This window comes from Dermochelys coriacea, chromosome 13, assembly GCF_009764565.3.
Source record: "Dermochelys coriacea isolate rDerCor1 chromosome 13, rDerCor1.pri.v4, whole genome shotgun sequence".
Taxonomy (NCBI): Eukaryota; Metazoa; Chordata; order Testudines; family Dermochelyidae; genus Dermochelys; species Dermochelys coriacea.
Genome location: NC_050080.1, coordinates 41,115,811 through 41,135,821, shown reverse-complemented (window position 1 = coordinate 41,135,821; position 20,011 = coordinate 41,115,811). Strand labels below are relative to the sequence as shown.

The window sequence follows — 20,011 nt, the reverse complement described above, 5'->3', positions numbered from 1 at the left end:
AGCCCTTCTTCAAGCACCAAGGGCCCCATCATAGACAACTGGGCTCCCTGCAACAGACCTCCAGGCCACACACAGTCCCCCCGCCCCACTCTTCCCTGCCCAGCGTCATCTCCCACCCCCAGTTCCTGGTGTCCCCTGGTGACTCAACTCTTGTCACTCTCTTCTGCTCTCTAGACTCACAGGCTCCCTCTGGCAGTGTCCCAGACACAGATGGGTACTGAGCTGGAATGCCCATCCCTGGGGCTGTTCTCTGCCCCCACCCCCAGCTAGTTTTCTCCTGTGATCCCAATTGCATGAAAGGAATGCTCCAGGGGTGAGGGGGGTTTGCCCTCTGCTTAAGCTCATGCTGCACAAGGTGTTAAAACCCCCCTGTCCTTCCCTCCTCCTGTCCTAATGAGCTTACACAGCAGAGGATTACAAGGGATTTACACTGTCCTTCCAGACTCTCACTGGCATTGGGCAGAGCACCAGGACAGGAGACAGTGACAGGCAAGGTGAGATGGAGCAGAGTAAAAATGCAAAGCTGAAATAGCAGGGAATCTGTAGGTTGGGACTGAGGGGCACTGGCAGAGCTCCGGGGAGTCCAGGGCTGGGATAGGAGGAGAGCTGTGGGTTGGTAGTGAGGGACATTGGTAGAGCTGGGGTCAGACTGTGCAGCCCAGGGATGTGGGGACTACAAGTCATGAGCAAAGGGCATTGGCAGAACTTGAGGGAACCCTGGGCTGTGTTAGCAGGGGACTGCAGGTCAGGAGTGGGGTATTGACTGAGCTATGCTCAGGGTATGGAGCCCATGGCTGAGAGAGCTGCAAATCTGTAGGTGTGGAGTGAGGGACCTTAGCAGAGTCAGGGGGGAGCTGGGCCGGAATAGCACAGGGTCTGTGGGTTGGGAGTGAGTGGGAATGGTAGAGCTGTGGGGCATGGAGAGTCCAGGGCGGGGATAGCGGTGGCCGTCTGTGTCTGGACCGAGAAGTTTCAGTGGAACTGTGGTGGAGGGAGCCCAGTGACGTCTGGAGGAAGCTTGCACAGAAGTTGGCTCTTCAGTCTGATTCACGTCCCTGCCATTATACCCCCATGCCCTCACATGGGTGTGACTGGGCTGTGGATCTTCAGGGGGCTTGCACTACTTTTTGACAGATGGTAGCAGATTAGCTGGGAAGGAAATCCTCCTCCACAGCTGCCAAGACAGCTCTTTCCAGGGACAGAGCAGTCAGCAGGCTGGGAGGAGGTTGTGAGTGAGGGGGAGAAACAACCACCAGCTGGGGTGGGGGGGCCAGAAGGAGAGCCTTATGCAGGGTTAGTGCTGCTCCTCGTGTCTGGGGCAGGGGCCTCACAGGGCTGAGGTCTCCCATATGGGGATGGGGCAGACAGCGCAGACGGGGGGGTCTGAAGTGGAGGTCCGACCCCACAGCTGAGCTGCTCCACCATCCCACCCCCTAGGAGCTCAGCAGAGGGAGGAAGCCATCTTGGTATCCCATGTATCCACGGATATGTGATTTATTTTCTCCAGGCTAATGAGGCAGCTGCAGAGCCAAGCCCTGGTGGTCTTTCCCCACAAATGTCCAAGCTGCTGCTCTGCCTCCTCCAGGCTGGGCTCACCGACTGTGGGACATGATTGGGGGCCGGACCCCTGAGGGCCACCTGTAACTGCCTCTCTCTGCCTTCCAGACTGGGCTTAGCCTGCTGCTATGTCACTACTCCTGCTGGATGAGACAGCCAGAGACCTGCCTGTCAGAGACAGTAGCCAGAGGCCATCAGTGATCACAGCTATTCAAGGTCAGGGCCACATCAATGCAGGGATTCCAAGGAAGGGGGGAGTACAGGGACCTCCAGACTCCTTCTTTGACCTCCAAGACCTCCTCCCAGCCTCCCTCACCCATCCACTCTGCATCCCCTCACCCATTTAACCCTCCCTGATCCCCCTTCCTCTTCTCCTGTCCCCCTCATTTATCCCCATCCTCCTCACTTTCACTGCTGTCCCTGGACTCATCCCAGCACCCTTGATGCCCATGACAGAGTGATGGTCTAACTGCTTTCCTGGTGACTTTCTAGATGTGTCAGCCATTGCTCATCTCATGAAGGCCCGGGGGATGAAGACCCGGATGAGAGGTGAGCAAAGAGGCCCACCCCACACAAACGGTGAGGGGATTCAGGGTTGACACAGGCTAAGGTAGGTAACATAGCACACTAGAGAGGATGAGCCTCTACCCCCACCAGCACCCTATGTCACCACCCCATTCAGAGGAGACAGTGGGGCACAGATAGGGTACTTCCCCCAAGCACAACTCTCTTCAGGAGACAGGTATCCCTCAGTCCAGAGGCAGTCTTCCCCAGGGATACAGTCCATTTTTCTGAAGTCCGAGTTCTTACTGGGGAAGTGTCTTTTTAATGTGCTCACCTTCCTACAACAAAAACATATGGACCCACCCCCATCCTAGCTCCTGCCTGCTTCTGCAGCAGGCAAAATACCAGCCAGAACCTCACCAGTTGGGGATGAGGGCTAGTGCTGCCTCCTCATCCTGAGGACACAGCCCGCTCAGACAGACAAATACCGACTTGGAGAATTCACACCACAGAATGGATGCAAACACTCAGTTTCATATCCCCTTTCCTACAACTTCCATCACAGCCCAGGGGCAGCAGGTTTGTATAATTTTTGGTGATGCTCACAATGGGTCCAAGTCCTGCCCCCCGCCACACCTGCCTAATACTCTGGGAGGGAGTTTGGGTTCAGGAGGGGGTTTGGGCTCTGGGAGGGAGTTTGTGTGTGGGATCTGGGCTGGGGCAGGGAGTTGGGGTGTGGGAGAGGGTGAGGGGTACAGCACTTACCTTGGGTGGCTCCTAAAAGTGACCTCCACACCACTCTGGCAATGGCTCCCAGGTAGGGGGGCCAAAGGGTCTCTGCACGCCAGTGCCTACAGGCACCGCCCCCACAGTTCCCATTGGCCGCAGTTTCCAGCCAATGGGCGCTGCGGAGTCAGCTCTCGAGGCGGGGGCAGCACATGGTGACTCCCCCCCAAACTGTAGGGCCATTCCAGCCACTTCTGGGAGTGGCATGGAGCAAAGCCGGGCAGGAAGCCACCCTTAGCCCTGCTGGCGGTGGCAGCCAGACCTTTTAAATCAACCGGGGGTGGCAGGCGAGGCCAGGGGAGAGACCTTACCCTGAACATTGGTGGAGCCAGGCCCCGAATATTCCTGGAGCATGGGTACTATGGGCCCATATAACTCACCGCTCCTGTCACAGCCCATAACAGACCCCACTTCAGTTCCTCTCCTGCCCCCACTTCTCCCTGAATGACAATCTTTCAAAGCTGCCCTTCCCTCAGCTGCTTTGACCGGGACCTGTTAGGCCTAAAATTGCACTGTCTGCTAGCTTCCCAATCTTCCTCCTGTGACTGCGACCATGTGGGCCCCACACTTCTGATGTGTAATGGCCAGACTCTCAGCACAGGCCCTCTTTCTCCCCAATGAGCCTAGTGCTTAGTTCTTTCTTTAAAACTGTGACCTCAGCCTCCATAGTCCATACTCTCCAGCTTCTCATCCTTCTCTCGAATGGGCTGGTTCTGCAGGAAGATTTAGCGATAGCTCTTCCTCCAGCAGCCACTGTTGCTTCCCCTTCTCTTCCTTTACCCCATGGCAGGCCAGGTCCTGCTTGCTTTCGCTGACTTGGGTCCAAGCCCTGTCCCTTGAGACGCTCCTGCAGGCACGCCCACTATTAGACTCTGTAGATGGTTAAGTTCTATGTGGGCTTCTGCTCTGTCCTGTCAGTCATGGGAAGTCCTTCAGATCCTTCCACTCCTAAACTGGCAGGGGCTGCTGGGTTGCCCTTCTTTTCCTCACAGGGGCCCAGCTGGTCCCATACTCCTCTACATTGATCCCAGCCTCACAACTGCTATATCTGAGCTCACAGCTATGCTCTGACCCCCGAGACCCCACTCCCCTCCCAGAACTCTGAAGAGAGCTCAGCAGTCCTTGGTACTAGCCCTAGTCCCTGTAGGGTAGAATCTGTGTCAGCCCCTGGCCCCTCATTCCCTGATGTTGGTCTTTCAGGGTCGGTGGCATGGACACGGCAGCATGTGAGCCAGATGAACCGGGTGGAGCTGGAGGATGGGTTCCTGCGTCTACATGACGAGAACCTGGTGCTCAGGGAGTTTGTGTGCAAGCAGGACGACAGGGTCAAGAGGTACCAGCAGGGCCCCATAAAACCCATCACCTTCACCACTAAGATCCTAGGCTCCCAGAGACATGATGGGGCAGAAGAGGGTACGCAGGGATTGCAGAGGAGCACGTGTAGGGGTCTGTGGTGATGCAGGAAGGGGGCCTGGGGTTAGAAGATTCACAGGGAGTGAATAGGGCTGTGCTCCCCACTCCCCCATAAGCAGGCACAGGCTGAGGGACACACCGGGGGTGGGTAAGATAGGGGCTGTGGCAGCATGTGCACGGGGATGGATTAGCTGCAGGTTCATTACCTGTGCTTCCTCCCCAGGCTGGGCACTAAGCTACTGAAACGTACCCATGAGCGGGCACAGGTTGAGGGCCAGCTGGGCTCCAGGGCCAGGTGGTCGTGCCAGAACCTGGAGGAGTCCTTGGAGGACCTGCAGGAGCGGGTATGGGACCTGGAGCGGCGCAATGAGGGGCTGCGGAGTCGTCTGCTATCCTACAAACAGCAGCTGCAGCTCCACGGTTGCAGGCACCTCTGGCCCTACGGCTCTATCCAACCCCGGGTGGACACTGGACTCCGGCGGGTCCACACCGCAGGCGGGAGAGTGATTGAGAGACATCACAGAGGTGAAGGGGATAGATCAGGACAGAGAGTGGGAAATCACCATTCCTAGGGGCTGAAGGGCCTGGATTCTTGGACAGGGTCTCCCCCAGGAAGGGGGTGGGAGCCCAGGCTGAGAGAGGTGGGGGATCTCCACCCTGAGAGAAGGTCTGGGGTAGTAGAAGCTCCAGTAAAGAGCCCAGGGTATGACCCATCCTGGCCTCCAAGCAGGAGCTCTGCTTCTGCGTATTGGAGTCTCATCTCACTTGTGAGCTGTCTGCTGGCCTCAGTCTAGTCCCCTAGGAATCCTTTTCCCCTACAGGTTTAGCATCAGGAAGACATAAGACCTCATCCACCTTTTTCTCCTGTGCAGGGTTGCGGATGCGCAGTCCAGAGTCCAGACCTACCCACACAGCTCCCCCCAGATACAGAGACCACATCACAGAGGGAGTACGAGCCAATATGGAGAGACAATGCGTCCCTCTCCCACCCAGCACCACGGAAGGAGTAGCAGCCCCTGAATCCCAGTTGTGAGTGCCTCCACTGCTCCACATCCTCTCCCTCAGATACCCCTTCCCTCCCTGCAATAGGATATAGGTGCCACACCCTCACAATCACAGACTGCTCTGAGACCATCTTACTTGAGCACACCAGCATGTACTTGCATTGTAGTTTCTCAATCCCTCTACTACCAGATCCAGACCTCTACACTGTTTTCCAGCTTTTTGGCCCCTCTTCCCGGGGGGAAGTGGGGGTGGGGAATGTGACTTGGAGGAGAATTGTGGGGTGCTCAGAGAGTTCCCTCTTGCCAGGCTCTCTCAGCTTAGCAACTTCTACTCCAGAATCTAGCATGTACTGCCTGTGCTCTTTTTAAACCTCTTGCCCATTGGCTAGTTAGCTCATTACCTTCCCAACCCCGCTGGCCCAGTAATCAGGCACAGCCCTGACTAGTTAGGCCTTGAGGGGGGACCTAATTGATGCTAATAGTGACGAGAAGGGTGATGCAAGCACCCTCTCAGTGCTCTGTCAAACTCCCTAATCCTGCCGTCTGCTCTCCAAACTTGCCTTCCAGCCCCCTGCTCTCTTTGGAGTCAATGTGGCATCACCCTAGCACCTGTGTCCTCTGATCCTGCCCCACACTTCCTTAGGGGTCAGCGCTTCACCCAGGTCCTTGCTCCCCACAGATCCCACAGCCTGGTGTTGGCAGAGCTGGAGCCTGAGTTACAATGCCTGGCATGGGGGATAGAGATGGACCTCGAAGGGGCCCCATCCCAGCAGTACCACCAGCAGGCCCTGGAGCATCGGTATGGTACTCCTGCGGGCTTGCTCAGCCCACCATTACCCCCTGAGTGAGGGGGTGGCTCTGTTGAGCCTGGGGGAGAGGGTGGGTCTATGCCTATATAGCCCTGGTGGGAAGAAGCAGTGACTCCGATTGGCTTTGGGGCTGAACAGGGGAGGGTAAGGAAGCGGGGGCTGTGCCAGGCCCAGATGATCGGGGGAGAGGTTGTGCCAGGCCCAGGTTGGGGGAGTAAGACAGATGGAATGTGGGTCCCCTGCAGGGATTGCTGCTCTAGCTCAAGCCACCCACTGCTCCCCTTGCAGAGCCGCCATCCGGGGGAACGTGGAGCTGATCCGGCTGCAGCGGCTCCTGAGGGAGCGGAGCTGCGAGCTGGCTGTGACCAGAGTCAGATTCACTGACCTGCAGGAGGTGAATTAGCCCCAGTCCTGTGCCCCCCTGGGGGAGGGGAGAGAAAGACCCCCAGATGTCAGTTCCCCTGCCCCCCAGGGGGAGAGACGAGAAAGGCCCCCAGCTGTCAGTTCCCCTGCCTGTTCCACCCTAGGGAGAGAGATGAGAAAGGCCCCCAGCTGTCAGTTCCCCTGCCCCCCAGGGGAAGAGACGAGAAAGGCCCCCAGCTGTCCGTTCCCCTGTCCCCCAGGGGGAAAGATGAGAAAGACCCCCAGCTGTCAGTTCCCCTGCCCGTGCCCCCCAGGGGGAGAGACGAGAAAGACCCTCAGCTGTCAGTTCCCCAGTCCTGTGCCACCCCGGGGAGGGGAGAGAAAGACCCCTCAGCTGTCAGTTCCCCTGCCTGTGCCACCCAGGGGGAGAGGCGAAGAGACACTACCAGCATCTAGGCACCTGCCTGTACCACCTGGGGAGAGATACCCGATTATCCAATGTGACCCCACTAACTCACCCACCTGTGGGGATGAGTAGGGACTTGGAGGGGAAGCTCTCCCTTTAGCCAACCCCATGGGGAGCTCCTGCCTTCACCCTCTTATGTCTGCATCTGTTCCTCCAGTAGGATCAGTGTAACTGCTTCCCCGGGTTGGGAATACAGGAGTGGGACAGTTCTGAGGGCGACAGGGAGAGGCCAGACCCAAAGCCCTCCCAAGTCAACACTCAGCAAATTATAGGTTCCACATAGCAGCACTGATGTTAGCTCTGTGATTTCTCTTCCCAGGCCTATGAGAGCCAGCTCCAGCAGGTAAATACTCATGTACGGGAACTCCACTCCCCAGCAACCCTCATGGGATCTGCCCTCCACCCCCCAGGAAGGCAGTGCCCCTCTGTAGTGATGGGACCAGAGCTCCCCTCCCCCCACGGGGACCCATCCCAAGGGCAATGCACTCTAGACTTGGGGGGAGGCTGGGGCAAAGAAAGTCTCTCTGTATCCAGCCCTAAGGAGACAGCCCCCACTCCCTTGTCCTTGGGTTCTCATGCTCAGTTCCAGGTCCCTCCATCCTGGCAGCCCTGCAGCAGGGAGGGGCCAGCATCCCTCTCTCCTGCCTGTGCTGGTCTTTCTTCCTTCCCTCCCACACCAGAACCAGGAGACGCTGAGAACCAGCAGTGAGGCCCTCCTGGCCCAGGTGGAGGAGCTCACCGTGCAGCTGAAGGCAGAGACACAGAAGGTGATGGTGTTGGAGAGCAAAGTGGAGAGCATCTCGTTCCTGCAGGGGGCACTGGAGGAGGTAGGGAGCCCTATCCAGCTAATCCAAACTCTGGGGACCCCCCTTTTCCCTACTCTGAGGCCAGCTTCCCTGGAGTCAGTAGTGGGGTCCCTGGTGAGCAGAGGCTGGGGGGTCCCTTTCTAACCCTAGAGAAAGATCCTGACAGGCCCACCCCTCATTGGCTGTGGGAGCCAGGTCTGGGGACTGATCTCTGTCTCTCTCAGTTTCAGGAGAGAATCAGGTCCCTGGAGAAGGAGCGAGACCTGTTGAAGGAGGATTATGATAAATTGCTGGAGAGGTGAGACTATGAGTGTGGCCGAGCCCCGCACCATGCAGTGGGGCTGTCCCATGGAGATGGTGCCCAAGTTCAAGTGAGAAGTCTCAGCCCCCATTTATCCCCAGAGATGCCACAGCCTGGGGTTCAGTCACACCAGATCTGTCTGGTGCCTGCTCAGCCCCCACCCTGTGTTCCATTCAGGGTCGGGCTGCTGAGGCTGGAAGCTCTGGTCTGCAGGAGATAGGCAAAGATCTGGAGCAGCCCCAGAGTCTGCCAGAGACAGGAGACTGATCCCAAAGGGCTGACCCTGGAGGATGGGGGGTTTTGGGGGAGAGCCTTAGGGAGACCTCTCCAAGTCTGTGGTACAGTGTGGGGAGGGCCTGGCAGAGCCATAGGGACACCCCCTCATCCTCAGTCAGCTATGCTTGGGTGGGGGCCTGGCAATGAATTGCCCCAACCATGCAGCAGCAGCTCCCAGGGCCCTGAAGGCTCATGGCACCATGTGTGCTGGAGCCTCCCATGGTGGGATTGGGGTTTGTGGCCCTTGCGGTAACACTGTAGCATTGCCCCTCTTGCTGCAGCAGTCTGGCCTGTGAGCAGCGGCAGGGGAACATCTCACGGCTGGAGGAGCAGCTGAGCTTGGAGCTGGCAGAGAAGAGGCGGCTGGTGGAGGAGCTGGCGCAGGAGAGAGGTGAGGGGGCTGGCAGGATGGGGGGGAGAATCTCAGTACCAGCACAGGGACAAGGGACTGAAATGGCAGCTTCATCCCAATGGGGAGTTCTTGCGTCCCCATTGACTAGGCCACTCTCACTGGGGTGGGGTCATTGCAGGTGCACTACAGTCTGTGAGGGGTAAGGGGTACCTCCCAGCCACACGACAGCAGTGGGGGGAGAGGGGAGGGGTGCATGGAGTCTGGCCTAAGGGAGGGTGTGGATCCTTGGTGTGCAACACGTGTGTTGGGGGTCAGAATGTGTCCCAGTCACACATCACCAGGACCAGCTCTGTATCACAACCAGTTTGGTATCCAGGCCTGACCCCCTTCTTGTCCCCAGCTCGGAGTGAGGAGCTGAAGCAGGAAGTGGAGAGAGGGAACCAAACTCCAGAGCAGAAGACTGAGCCAACCCTGTCCCAGGTGGGTACGAGCCAGGGAGGAGCCAAGATTGGCTGATCTCTCCAGGCCCCTTCCTGGGGTGTGGTAGGTGCTCCATCCTCTCGCAGCATTTGGCAGGTAAAGGGCATAGAGCTGGGTCCTGTGTGGGGGGAGTTGAGAGTGGGGTGGGGCTGGGCTGGTCCCTGTGTGGAGGAGTCAGGGGGACTGGGCTGGTCCCACCCATCATGGCAAGTACAGGGAAATCAGAGGGTGGCTGGGCTGGGCGGGGCCGGGCCCACCTGTCATGACAAGCGCAAGGCCATATGTGGGGGAGTCAGCAGGTCTGGGGTGGTCCTTCCTTCATGGCGAATGCTATGTAGGGGGAGTTAAGAGTTTAGGGAGGCTGGGCCAGCTCCCCCATCATGACAAGTGCTGCAGCCTGTGCAGGGAAGATAAGGGGGGCTAGGCTGGGCCCGCACATCCCGGCGAGTGCTGGTGCTAGGCGCGGGGGAGTTGCAGCCTTGGGGACTGTGGTGCTCCTCCCTCATTCAGCAGGGGAGGCAAGGCTCTTTTCTGCTCACTCGCCTGTTTCCCTACAGCACCCCTGTCTGGATAGGCTCCCCACCAAGACTGAGCAGAAGGAGCTGTTCACCCAGCGGAGCCTGAGCCGGAGACTCCAGGAGACAGAAGCTGCCCATGCTGACACCATCCTGGAGCTGGAGAAAACCCGGGACATGCTGATCCTGCAGCACCGCATCAACCGGGACTATCAGGTTGGGGAGATGGTGGCACGGGGGTGACTGACCCAGGTGCTGTGTCACGCTGAGCTGTGGGGTGGGGGACGGGGGGGATAAGCTCTGGGGCGGGGGTGGGGATGAGCTGTGGGTGAGCTGCTGTGTGACTGACCTGGGTGCTGTGTCAGGCCGAGCTGGAAGGTGTGATGGTGCAGGCTGAGCAGGAGACGAGGGGACATGAGGAAAAGCAGCAGAAAATGGTGCAGCTCCTGGATCTGCGCAGCACCCACATCCGCCAGCTGGAGGGTAAGGACAGAGCCAGTTCCACCTGCCCCCCGGAGCAATTTTCATCATGCCTCCCTCATGACCACTGCTGGAGACAGAACGGGGCAGGATGGACCTTTGGCTGGACCTGTGCTCTTGTTCCCTGCCCCAAGAGGCTATGCTGGGTCCCTGTATGCCCAGTGTACTGTTCAGAGGGGGACCTGGCCCCTCGATAGCAGCTGGCTTGCTGCACAGCACTTGGGCTGGCAGACGGCTACACTGGGCTTGTGGGGACTGACCCCGCAGCAAGAGGAGGGAAGACAGCAGACGGGCAGCGGGTCACTCCTGTCAGGAACGGATAGGGGAGGGGGACGGGTACAAGCTATGCCTTGGGGCTAGACGCCGGAGAAGATGGGGACATGCCCACCCCTCACAGGCCCACATCTCCTCCCCCAGAGCAGCTGAAGGATGTGGCCTATGGGACGCGGCAGCTCCCACTCCTGCGGACTGAGGGTGATGTGGACGTGGAGAAGGGCAAGGCACCTGTGTTGCGGTGTGGTGAGAACCTGTTTGAGCTGCACATTGCAGGGGCAGTGCTGTCAAGGGAGGCATTGCAGGTGCTGGGGGATGTCCAGCCCATCACCTTCTGCACCTATGCCTTCTACGACTGTGAGATGCACTGCACACCGATGGTGCGTGGAGCCCAGCCACTCTACAGCTTCACTTCTCAGTATGTGGTACAAGCTGAGCCCCTCTTCCTGGAGTACCTGAAGGGGGCTGCCGCCCGCTTAGACCTGCACCTGGCTACTGCTACTGAATACAGCACTCTGGCTTCCTGTTGGCTGCGCTTCCGGGAGGTTCTGGGGCGTGGGGAGCGCGTGCATGCCACAGCGATGCTGCACGGTAAGAGCTTTCCCTCGCCACAGTGATGCTCTATGATAAAGCACTCCCCTTGCCCTCTGCCATGGCAGCTTCTCAGTGAGGGCGCCTGGCCTTGTCAGTGCCACAGACAGTAAAACACTTCCATGGCCTGGAGAGCCATTAGCTCATCTTTCCCCCACAGTAAAGACTCCCTGGGGCCAAGGCTTGCCCTGCCCCAGCCATTCTGGCGTCAGCTTGGGGAACATTCCAGGTTTCTAACCATTCTTATGTCCTTGTGGCCTTCATGTCCTGTTACCTGCTGTCCTAACTCCTTCTTGCTTCCCCAATTCCTATCCCCTGGACTTTCTGTCCACACTGCCTTCTGCATGTCCCCTCACCCCCCTGCCCGCTCCACACCCTGTAGGTCCGAACGGCGAGAACTATGGGATGCTGGAGTATTGGATGAGGCTTCGCCTGCCCATGGAGCAGACCATGCGGCTGAACTGCGAGTGCACGAAGGCTTTGGGCTACTTATCAGCCTGCATGTCCCAGGCCAGAGCTGCCCAGCAGAGCAGGCAGCAGGGCAAGGAGGGGGTGAGGAAGCAGGGGGTATGCATGGGGAGGAGTATGTGAGGGTAAACACACACACTCGTACTGCAGGAAATGCACCCCAGAAAGGGGGAGCCTTATAGGGCCATGCCCACTGGTACAGGATCCCTGTAGGGACATATGCCCCCACAAAAGGGGCTCCCCATGGTGGCACACAACCACAGGCCTCACAGGGATATGTGCTCCACACTAGGAGCTCTCTGGCACATGTCAGAGCAGGAGCCCTGTAAGGGAAGCCTCAGGCACTCTAGACACTAAAGTGCCTTCCATGTGGCAAAGCCGTGATTCCTATGGGATGCAGGCTGGGCCCTCTGCTCATCCAGTTACCAGCCTTTCTCAGTCTCCCCCTCCAGGTGCTGGAAACTGAGTGGCTGTGGAATGAGCTGCAGGTGCAGATTGTGGGCTGCACCGGCCTGCGGGGTCATTGGCTCAGCACCCAGCCCAGCCCCTACGCCATGTACCGCTTCTTCACCTTCCCTGACCACGACACACCAATCATCCCCTCCAGCAACAACCCGCACTTTGGAGACCTGCGGACCTTCCCCATGCGCCCCACAGCTGAACTCGACCGCTATCTGCGTCTAGAGACCCTCTGGGTGTACATCTTCGATGACGAGGATACAGAGCCAGGCAGTTACTTGGGCAAAGCACAGATCCCCCTGCTGCCTCTGGCACGCGGGCACAGTATCACAGGTGAAAGATGCTGGACCCAGATCCTCTATTGTTCAAGGAACAGAGCTGGGCACAGTTCCCCTGCCCCTGGCCTCAGTGTCCAGAGCCCCACCCCCTGTGCCCTCTTATACCTCCAATTCTGTACTCTGTAGGAGATTTTGTCCTCACCAACCCATCTGGGCACCCCAATGGCTCCATCAGCCTCAGCCTGGAGTGGAAGCGTCGGTACCTGCCCCCGGGGGCCGCCCTGCACCAAGTGGCCTGGGCCAGGGAACACCAGTGTGAGAGACCCTTGGAGCAGCTGATTGAGGAGGAAAGGGCTGCACTACACAGCCAGGTACAGAATGACCCAGCAGCCCAGGATTAACACCTGCCCCCTACAATACCACCCTCCCAGTGAGGGCTGGGAGTCAGGACTCCTGGCTTCTATTCACTGCTCTTTCTTTGCCTTGCTGGGCGATGCTGCCATTCCTGCACCCCAGTACAAAAAGGAGTAGATTAGTGGAAATGGCGGAAGCAGCCAGGCTGTGGCGTGACTGTGCTGTTCTGACCCCTGCTCAGGCCTGGCTTGCTCCCAACACCTCATCATCTCAGCCTGAGGGCCAGAGGAAGCAGCTCCAGGTCTCGGTGGTCAAGGCTGATGGACGCAGGGGGAAGCGGGGAAGGCGGGATGTGGGAGCCAGCAGTCAGACCCAGCCCAATCCAGTGCCAGCAGCCAGTGGCTACACACCGGAGGAGGGAGAAGAGGTGGCTCCCATGGGAGACACTGCCGAGGTGAGAGCTGGTTAGAAGGGACCAGGAAGCGGGCAGTGAGGGTGCAGCAACTTAAGGCCCCTTCCCAATGCTTACCTCACACCAGGGGTCGTCAGTTATTTTTTCTCAGGGTCCAAATTTCTTGGGCAAGGTACAGTCAAGGTCCAGACTTCAGAGAAACAGTTTTCACACCGCAATAAAAATGATAGTAATAAGTACATAAAAAGATGTAATGGTCTGTTCACAAGCATCTGGCAGTCCAGATTTGGCCCACTAGGCAGTGCCCCACACTGAACCAGCACCCAAGGGGGGGCAGTACTAATGGGGCTCAGCCAGCTGTTCCCTGAGCCTGATGGGGTTTGTCTGTGCAGGGGATGCTGAAGGGGAAGGAGGTCCAGGCTGGCCAGGAGGAGCAGGAGGAAGAAAGATACTCAGCTAAAGACACTGAAACCTCTACCAGGACCCAGCACTTGGAGCCGAAATCCCTTGCACTGGATGTAGGCTCTGCTCCCGAGGACATGGGTACCAGCTCCTGCCTCCCATGGAGTACCCAGCTGTCAGGGCCAACTGGCCAGGCTACCCTCGGGTCCTGCACAGCCCCTCATGCTGTGCCAGAGCTGACTCTACAGGTCACGTGCACCCTGCTCCAGGTGGCACAATGTAAAACCACAGACGGGGTATCCGGCCATCCAGCTGTGGATTGGAGCTCACTGTAGTGGGGGAGGGCGATGTGGCCATCCAGCTGTGGATTGGGGCTCACTGTGGTGGGGGAGGGCGACGTGGCCATCCAGCTGCAGAGCAGGGTCCCTGCATGAACAAACTCAGCGGTGGGCATAGGTGCAGCCCCAAAGCAGGCTGCCGCTGCAGCCATGCTCTTCAAGGCCCATGGTACAGGTGGGAGCAGGGGGCACGCAGGTTCCATTCTAATTCCCCTCCCAGTAACAAATACTCTGTCCCTGCCAGCCCCTGAGGAGGCCTGTGAGCCAGCACCGGAGAGCAGCAGCGACACACAGACCACAGACAGTGACGAGATTGTGGTGGGGACCAGTCTGGAGAGCCCTCCAAAGGTGGTAATGCCCCCACCCCTGAGACAGTGCTGGAGGAGGGGGTGCACAGACCCATGGGGAGGGAGCCCTGCCAGGTACAGGAGTCAGGGAGGAGCATGGGGCAGCTACAGCTTGTTGTGACAGTGCTGAGCCCTGGGGGTTCCAAAGTGGGGTGAGTGGGGGAGACGGGAGCTTGGCTCAGCCAGCCTCCCCCCCACCCCCTACAGAAGAGTTCAGGGCCCTGGTTCCCACCCTCTCAGGCCTTGTGTGACTTGCTCTCATCTCCTCTTGTCAGGACATCGAGAGGATCCGCATTGAAATAGTCTCTCTGAGTTTGCACCCTGAGGCCATGGCCTGTGAGCACATCCAGCAGCTGTACGTTGAGTACCACTTCCCAGGGATGCCCCTGGCTGAGACAGAGACCCCCCTGTCCCTGTGCAAGCCCCGGGGCAGCGAGGAGATCTACTTCCACTTCAGCAAGGGTGAGCTGCTGCGGGGAGGGTCTGGGCTCTCGCCCTTCCCACAGCCCTACCGCCCAGAGGCAGGGCGGGCGTCTCATGCCTCATGATGGGGATGACACATGGGTGGAGAGAGGAAAAGAATCTCTCCCCCACCTCGGGATGGAGCTCATAGCTAGGCCTTTGGGCCCAGCTCTGCAGGGCTCACTTCAGACCCAGAACAGCGGTGCTATTGTTGGGAAAAAGAGGCCATGACTAATTTAATAGCGCCACTTTCCTCAGCCCCCTCCCTGGCACTCAGCCCCCACACTGCCAGTGCAAGCTGGCGAAGGCCCAGTGTCCCCGGCTCATGTTGCGCTGAGCAGCCTGGCCCAGGCCCGCCCCAGGGGGCTCCCTCCCCATAGGAAGAAGGTGGCGCTGGACCACTAGCAGCCTGGGAAGAGGAGCAACACTGGCGAGCTTGGAGATGGGTCAACTGTCACCATCTGGCCCCAGGGGAGCATCAGATTGTTGCCCTGACTCCTCCCCTTGGTGCCCCCCCAGTCCCCAGTGAGCATCGCCCTGACTCCTCCCCTTGGTCCCACCCCAATCCCTAGCAAGCATCACCCTGACTCCTCCCCTGGGTGCCCCCCCAGTCTCCAGTGAGCATCGACCTGACTCCTCCCCTTGGTGCCCCCCCAGTCCCCAGCGAGCATTGCGCTGACTCCTCCCCTTGGAGGAACCAGGCAGAGGAAAAAACGGACTAGTGAAGGAGAAATAGAGCTTAGGAACAAGTTTGCAGAGTTGGAAAACAAAGAAGGGGCTCAGCAGGCAGTTGCTGAAGGGCAAGGAAGAAGCGAAGAGAAGCTAGTCCTATAGGAAAAGGGGAAGAGACAATGGAGACTACACCAGATATGAGCCCCAGGAGGATACAGGATGGGTTGAAGAGAATTATAAGGGAAAATAGGAATGGAAAGAACTTGCAGCCAGAGGGAACAGGGGAGAGACTGGAGAATAGCACTGTCACCAGAAAAAGGCAGGTCTATGTGATCGGGGACTCTTTATTGAGAAGAATAGACAGGCCTGTAACTAGAGCTGATCCTGAGAATAGAAGGGTGTGCTGTCTTCCAGGTGCTAAGATACGGGATGTAGACCTGAGGTTGAAAAGGATCCTAAAGGGAGCGGGAAATTATCCCTTAATTATCCTTCATGCGGGAACAAATGATACGGCTAGATTCTCGCTGGAAAGTATTAAGGGAGACTATGCTAGGCTGGGGAAGACGCTTAAGAAAATCGAGGCTCAGGTGATCTTTAGTGGGATCCTGCCTGTTCCTAGAGAAGGGCAACAAAGGTGTGACAAGATTATGATTATCAACAGATGGCTTAGGCAGTGGTGCTATAAGGAGGGCTTTGGGATGTATGGCCACTGGGAGGCATTCATGGACAGAGGGCAGTTCTCTCGGGATGAACTTCATCTGAGTAGGGAAGGAAATAGACTTCTAGGATGGAGGCTGGCAAAACTGATAAAGAGAGCTTTAAACTAGGAATTTGGGGGAGATGTCCAGGTAATCTCCATGATGGATTTTAGCATTGAGAGGGAAGAAGACGAAGTAAGAAAGGATACAGCCATGGGTAGGAGAATGTATATAAGGAGCGAGGGCAGTGTGGATACCAGTCTAATAGGTTATTCTGGCTGTAGAATTACTGCGCCTAGTAGGGTACAAAATGTGAGCGAGGCCAAACAGCAAAAATTAAGATGTTTGTACACCAATGCGAGGAGCCTAGGTAACAAAATGGAGGAACTAGAGCTACTGGTGCAGGAAGTGAAACCTGATATTTCTGGGATAACAGAAACATGGTGGAAGAGTAGTCATGACTGGACTACAGGTATTGAAGAGTATGTGCTGTTTAGGAAAGAGAAATAAAGGTAAAGGGGGTGGAGTAGCATTGTATATCAAGGATGAGGTAGAATGTAAAGAAATAAGAAGCGATGCAATGGATAAGACAGAGTCCATTTGGGCAAAAATCACACTGGGGAAGATAACTACTAGAGCCTCCTCTGTGATAGTACTTGGGGTGTGTTATAGACCGCTGGGATCAAATTTGGATATGGATAGAGCCCTCTTTAATGTTTTTAATGAAGTAAATACGAATGGAAATTGTGTGATCATGGGAGATTTTAACTTCCCAGATATAGACTGGAGGACCAGTGCTAGTAATAATAGGGCTAGTAATAATAGTCTGTCTGGGCAAAAATTACATTGGGGAAGAAAACTAGTAGAGCCTCCCCTACGATAGTGCTTGGGGTGTGCTATAGACCACCGGGATCTAATTTGGATATGGATAGAGCTCTTTTTAATGTTTTTAATAAAGGAAATACTAATGGAAACTACGTGATCATGGGAGACTTTAACTTCCCAGATAAACTGGAGGACCACTGCTAGTAATAATAATAGGGCTCAGATTTTTCTAGATGCGATAGCTGATAGATTCCTTCATCAAGTAGTTGCTGAACCGACTAGAGGGGATGCCATTTTAGATTTGGTTTTGGTGAGTAGTGAGGACCTCATAGAAGAAATGGTTGTAGGGGATAATCTTGGTTCAAGTGATCATGAGCTAATTCAGTTCAAACTGAATGGTAGGATTAACAAAAATAAATCTGCAACTAGGGTTTTTGATTTCAAAAGGGCTGACTTTCAAAAATTAAGGAAATTAGTTAGGGAAGTGGATTGGACTGAAGAATTTATGGATCTAAAGGTAGAGGAGGCTTGGGATTACTTTAAATCAAAGCTGCAGAAGCTATTGGAAGCCTGTATCCCAAGAAAGGGGAAAAAATTCATAGGCAGGAGTTGTAGACCAAGCTGGATGAGCAAGCATCTTAGAGAGGTGATTAAGAAAAAGCAGAAAGCATACAGGGAGTGGAAGATGGGAGGGATCAGCAAGGAAAGCTACCTTATTGAGGTCAGAACTTGTAGGGATAAAGTGAGACAGGCTAAAAGTCGAGTCGAGTTGGAGCTTGCAAAGGGAATTAAAACCAATAGTAAAAGGTTCTATAGCCATATAAATAAGAACAAAACTAAGAAGTGGGGCCACTAAACACTGAGGATGGAGTGGAGGTTAAGGATAATCTAGGCATGGCCCAATATCTAAACAAATACTTTGCCTCAGTCTTTAATAAGGCTAAAGAGGATCTTAGGGATAATGGTAGCATGACAAATGGGAATGAGGATATGGAGGTAGATATTACCATACCTGAGGTATCAGAGTAGCAGCTGTGTTAGTCTGTATTCGCAAAAAGAAAAGGAGTACTTGTGGCACCTTAGAGACTAACAAATTTGTTAGTCTCTAAGGTGCCACAAGTACTCCTTTTCTTTTTGCATATCTGAGGTAGAAGCGAAACTCAAACAGCTTAATGGGACTAAATCGGGGGGCCCAGATAATCTTCATCCAAGAATATTAAAAGAATTGGCACCTAAAATTGCAAGCCCATTATCAAGAATTTTTAATGAATCTGTACACTCAGGAGTTGTAGCGTATGATTGGAGAATTGCTAATATAGTTCCTATTTTTAAGAAAGGAAAAAAAAGTGATCCGGGTAACTACAGGCCTGTTAGTTTGACATCTGTAGTATGCAAGGTCCTGGAAAAAATTTTGAAGGAGAAAATAGTTAAGGACATTGAAGTCAATGGTAAATGGGACAAAATACAACATGGTTTTACAAAAGGTAGATCGTGCCAAACCAACCTGATCTCCTTTTTTGAGAAAGTAACAGATTTTTTAGACAAAGGAAATGCAGTGGATCTAATTTACCTAGATTTCAGTAAGGCGTTTGATACCATGCCACATGGGGAATTATTATTAAACCACGATCTGAGGACTTCAATAGCTCAGACATAGGTGAGGTTTTTCATAGGAGTGGGTGGGTGAGATTCTGTGGCCTGCGTTGTGCAGGAGGTCAGACTAGATGATCAGAATGGTCCCTTCTGACCTTACTATCTATGAATCTATGGTGCCCCCCCAGTCCCCAGCGAGCATTGCCCTGACTCTTCCCCTTGGTGCCCCCCCCCCACTGAGCATTGCCATGGCTAACAGCCTTTTGCCCCCACCACAGTGATTCAGCTGGACACCGAGGGGGCGAGCATGCAGCGGGAACTCCTCTTCTCCATGCTGCAGGCAGGGGAGGCAGGGCAGAGCTGGTGAGCGTCCTGGATGGGGCAGGAATTCCAGTCCCTTGGGATAAAGGTCCCCAGCACATATCCCCGCTGCACCCACCCCCATCCTCTCCCCGTACAGGCTCTTACAGCCTGCTAATCACCTCTTCTGAGCACGTTCCTGTAAGTGCCTGAACACTGTGACCAATATCCACCCCGTGCTTATTCTCTCCCATGGGTGGAGTATGTGCACCCATGATGCTGTAGGTTAGAGAAGGCAGATCAAAGGAATGTGCTGGGAGGTCTGTAATGGTCCTTAGCTCTTGGAGGCATTTGTTTCACACAGGCCCAACGTGCCCCCCTGCAGCTTTACACTTCCTGCAGAAGGCTCCTTGGGCCAGAGGAGCAAAGCTGTCAGGCAGAGCCCTCCTCCTGGAGCTTTTGGCTCTCTTAGATCCCCTGGGCCCAGGCCACTGAGTGCACTAGAGGTGAGAATAGCACCCTTCACCTTGGCTTTTCTATGGGGAGCCAGGGTAGGATGGGCTGGATACAGGTGCAGGATCCAGACACACTGCCCCCTTATTGCAGGCTGCAGTTCGTGGTGGTGAGCGAGCCTCTGCCTGGGACTGGAGGCGAGTGCGAGGACGTGGGCTTTGCCTATGTAGACCTGCACGAGATCCTGCTGACAGGCAATGATGTGCTGGAGCGTGACCTCGATGGTGAGTGACGGAGCCAGCAGCACCCAAACGAGCAGTCTCCACTGCTGAGCTGCTGCCTCTGTTCCCCTGCACGCCACCTGCATGAAAGGGGGCCAGTGGAGCAGATAAGAGGCCAGGGACCTGGCCACTGAACTGGGATCTATACCTGGAAGCCAACCTCCCTCCATGTCCTGGGAGCTGCAGCTGTGCAAGTCCTGTCCCTTCCCAGGGCTGGGGGAGGCAAGTTCTACACCAGGCCCAGCCAGAGAATGGCCCTGGAGAAACACTGACCCCTCCCCTCACTTCTGCTCTCTTACCCACTCCCGGCAGTTGTCAGCCCTCAGGACCGCTCTGCCATCGGGAGGCTGAAGGTCTCTGTGGAAGCAGCTGCTGCCCTCTGCGACATCTACTGGGAGGGGAGACGAAAGGCTGAAGAGGAGGAATGAGGGCTCCGTCAGCTCCCGCAAGGTGTGCAAGGACTTGGGACCGTAAGGTTCAAACGGGAACCTCCCCTCACCTCAAAGCTCACTAGTGAAGGATGCCACCCTGCCTGAGCAGTCAGCACGACTCAAGATTGTGAGCTCCTTGGGGCAGTGCCTGTCCCTGCTCTGTCTATACAGAGCCTAGCATAAGGGGGTCCTGGGCCATGTCTGGGCTCCCAGGTGCTGCCATAATACAAACAACCACCAGTGACCAGCGTCCCCTCCCCAC

General features: G+C 56.0%; 1 protein-coding gene across 1 annotated transcript; it reads left to right on the top strand.

Annotated features, from left to right (window-relative positions):
- The first annotated feature begins 1,685 nt into the window (after positions 1-1,685).
- Positions 1,686-19,913, top strand: RPGRIP1 (RPGR interacting protein 1). The gene is made up of 24 exons (XM_043495479.1): positions 1,686-1,773; positions 2,050-2,106; positions 4,048-4,180; positions 4,484-4,785; positions 5,133-5,289; positions 6,362-6,467; positions 7,222-7,245; positions 7,583-7,729; positions 7,933-8,006; positions 8,567-8,676; positions 9,038-9,117; positions 9,675-9,848; positions 9,998-10,115; positions 10,530-10,976; positions 11,359-11,528; positions 11,897-12,236; positions 12,368-12,552; positions 12,777-12,989; positions 13,340-13,490; positions 13,932-14,035; positions 14,310-14,496; positions 18,563-18,647; positions 19,191-19,321; positions 19,631-19,913. The coding sequence occupies exons 1-24, from the start codon at positions 1,686-1,688 to the stop codon at positions 19,744-19,746; spliced, it is 3,699 nt and encodes a 1,232-aa protein (XP_043351414.1). The 3' UTR covers positions 19,747-19,913.
- The last annotated feature ends 98 nt before the right edge of the window (positions 19,914-20,011 follow it).

Excerpts from the sequence above, each read along its gene's own strand:
- RPGRIP1 (XM_043495479.1), top strand. The coding sequence starts at position 1,686 with ATGTCACTACTCCTGCTGGATGAGACAGCCAGAGACCTGCCTGTCAGA. Across the intron at positions 13,491-13,931 it reads CTCTGCTCCCGAGGACATGG|CCCCTGAGGAGGCCTGTGAG; the intron begins GTACCAGCTCCT and ends TGTCCCTGCCAG. Across the intron at positions 14,036-14,309 it reads GTCTGGAGAGCCCTCCAAAG|GACATCGAGAGGATCCGCAT; the intron begins GTGGTAATGCCC and ends TCCTCTTGTCAG.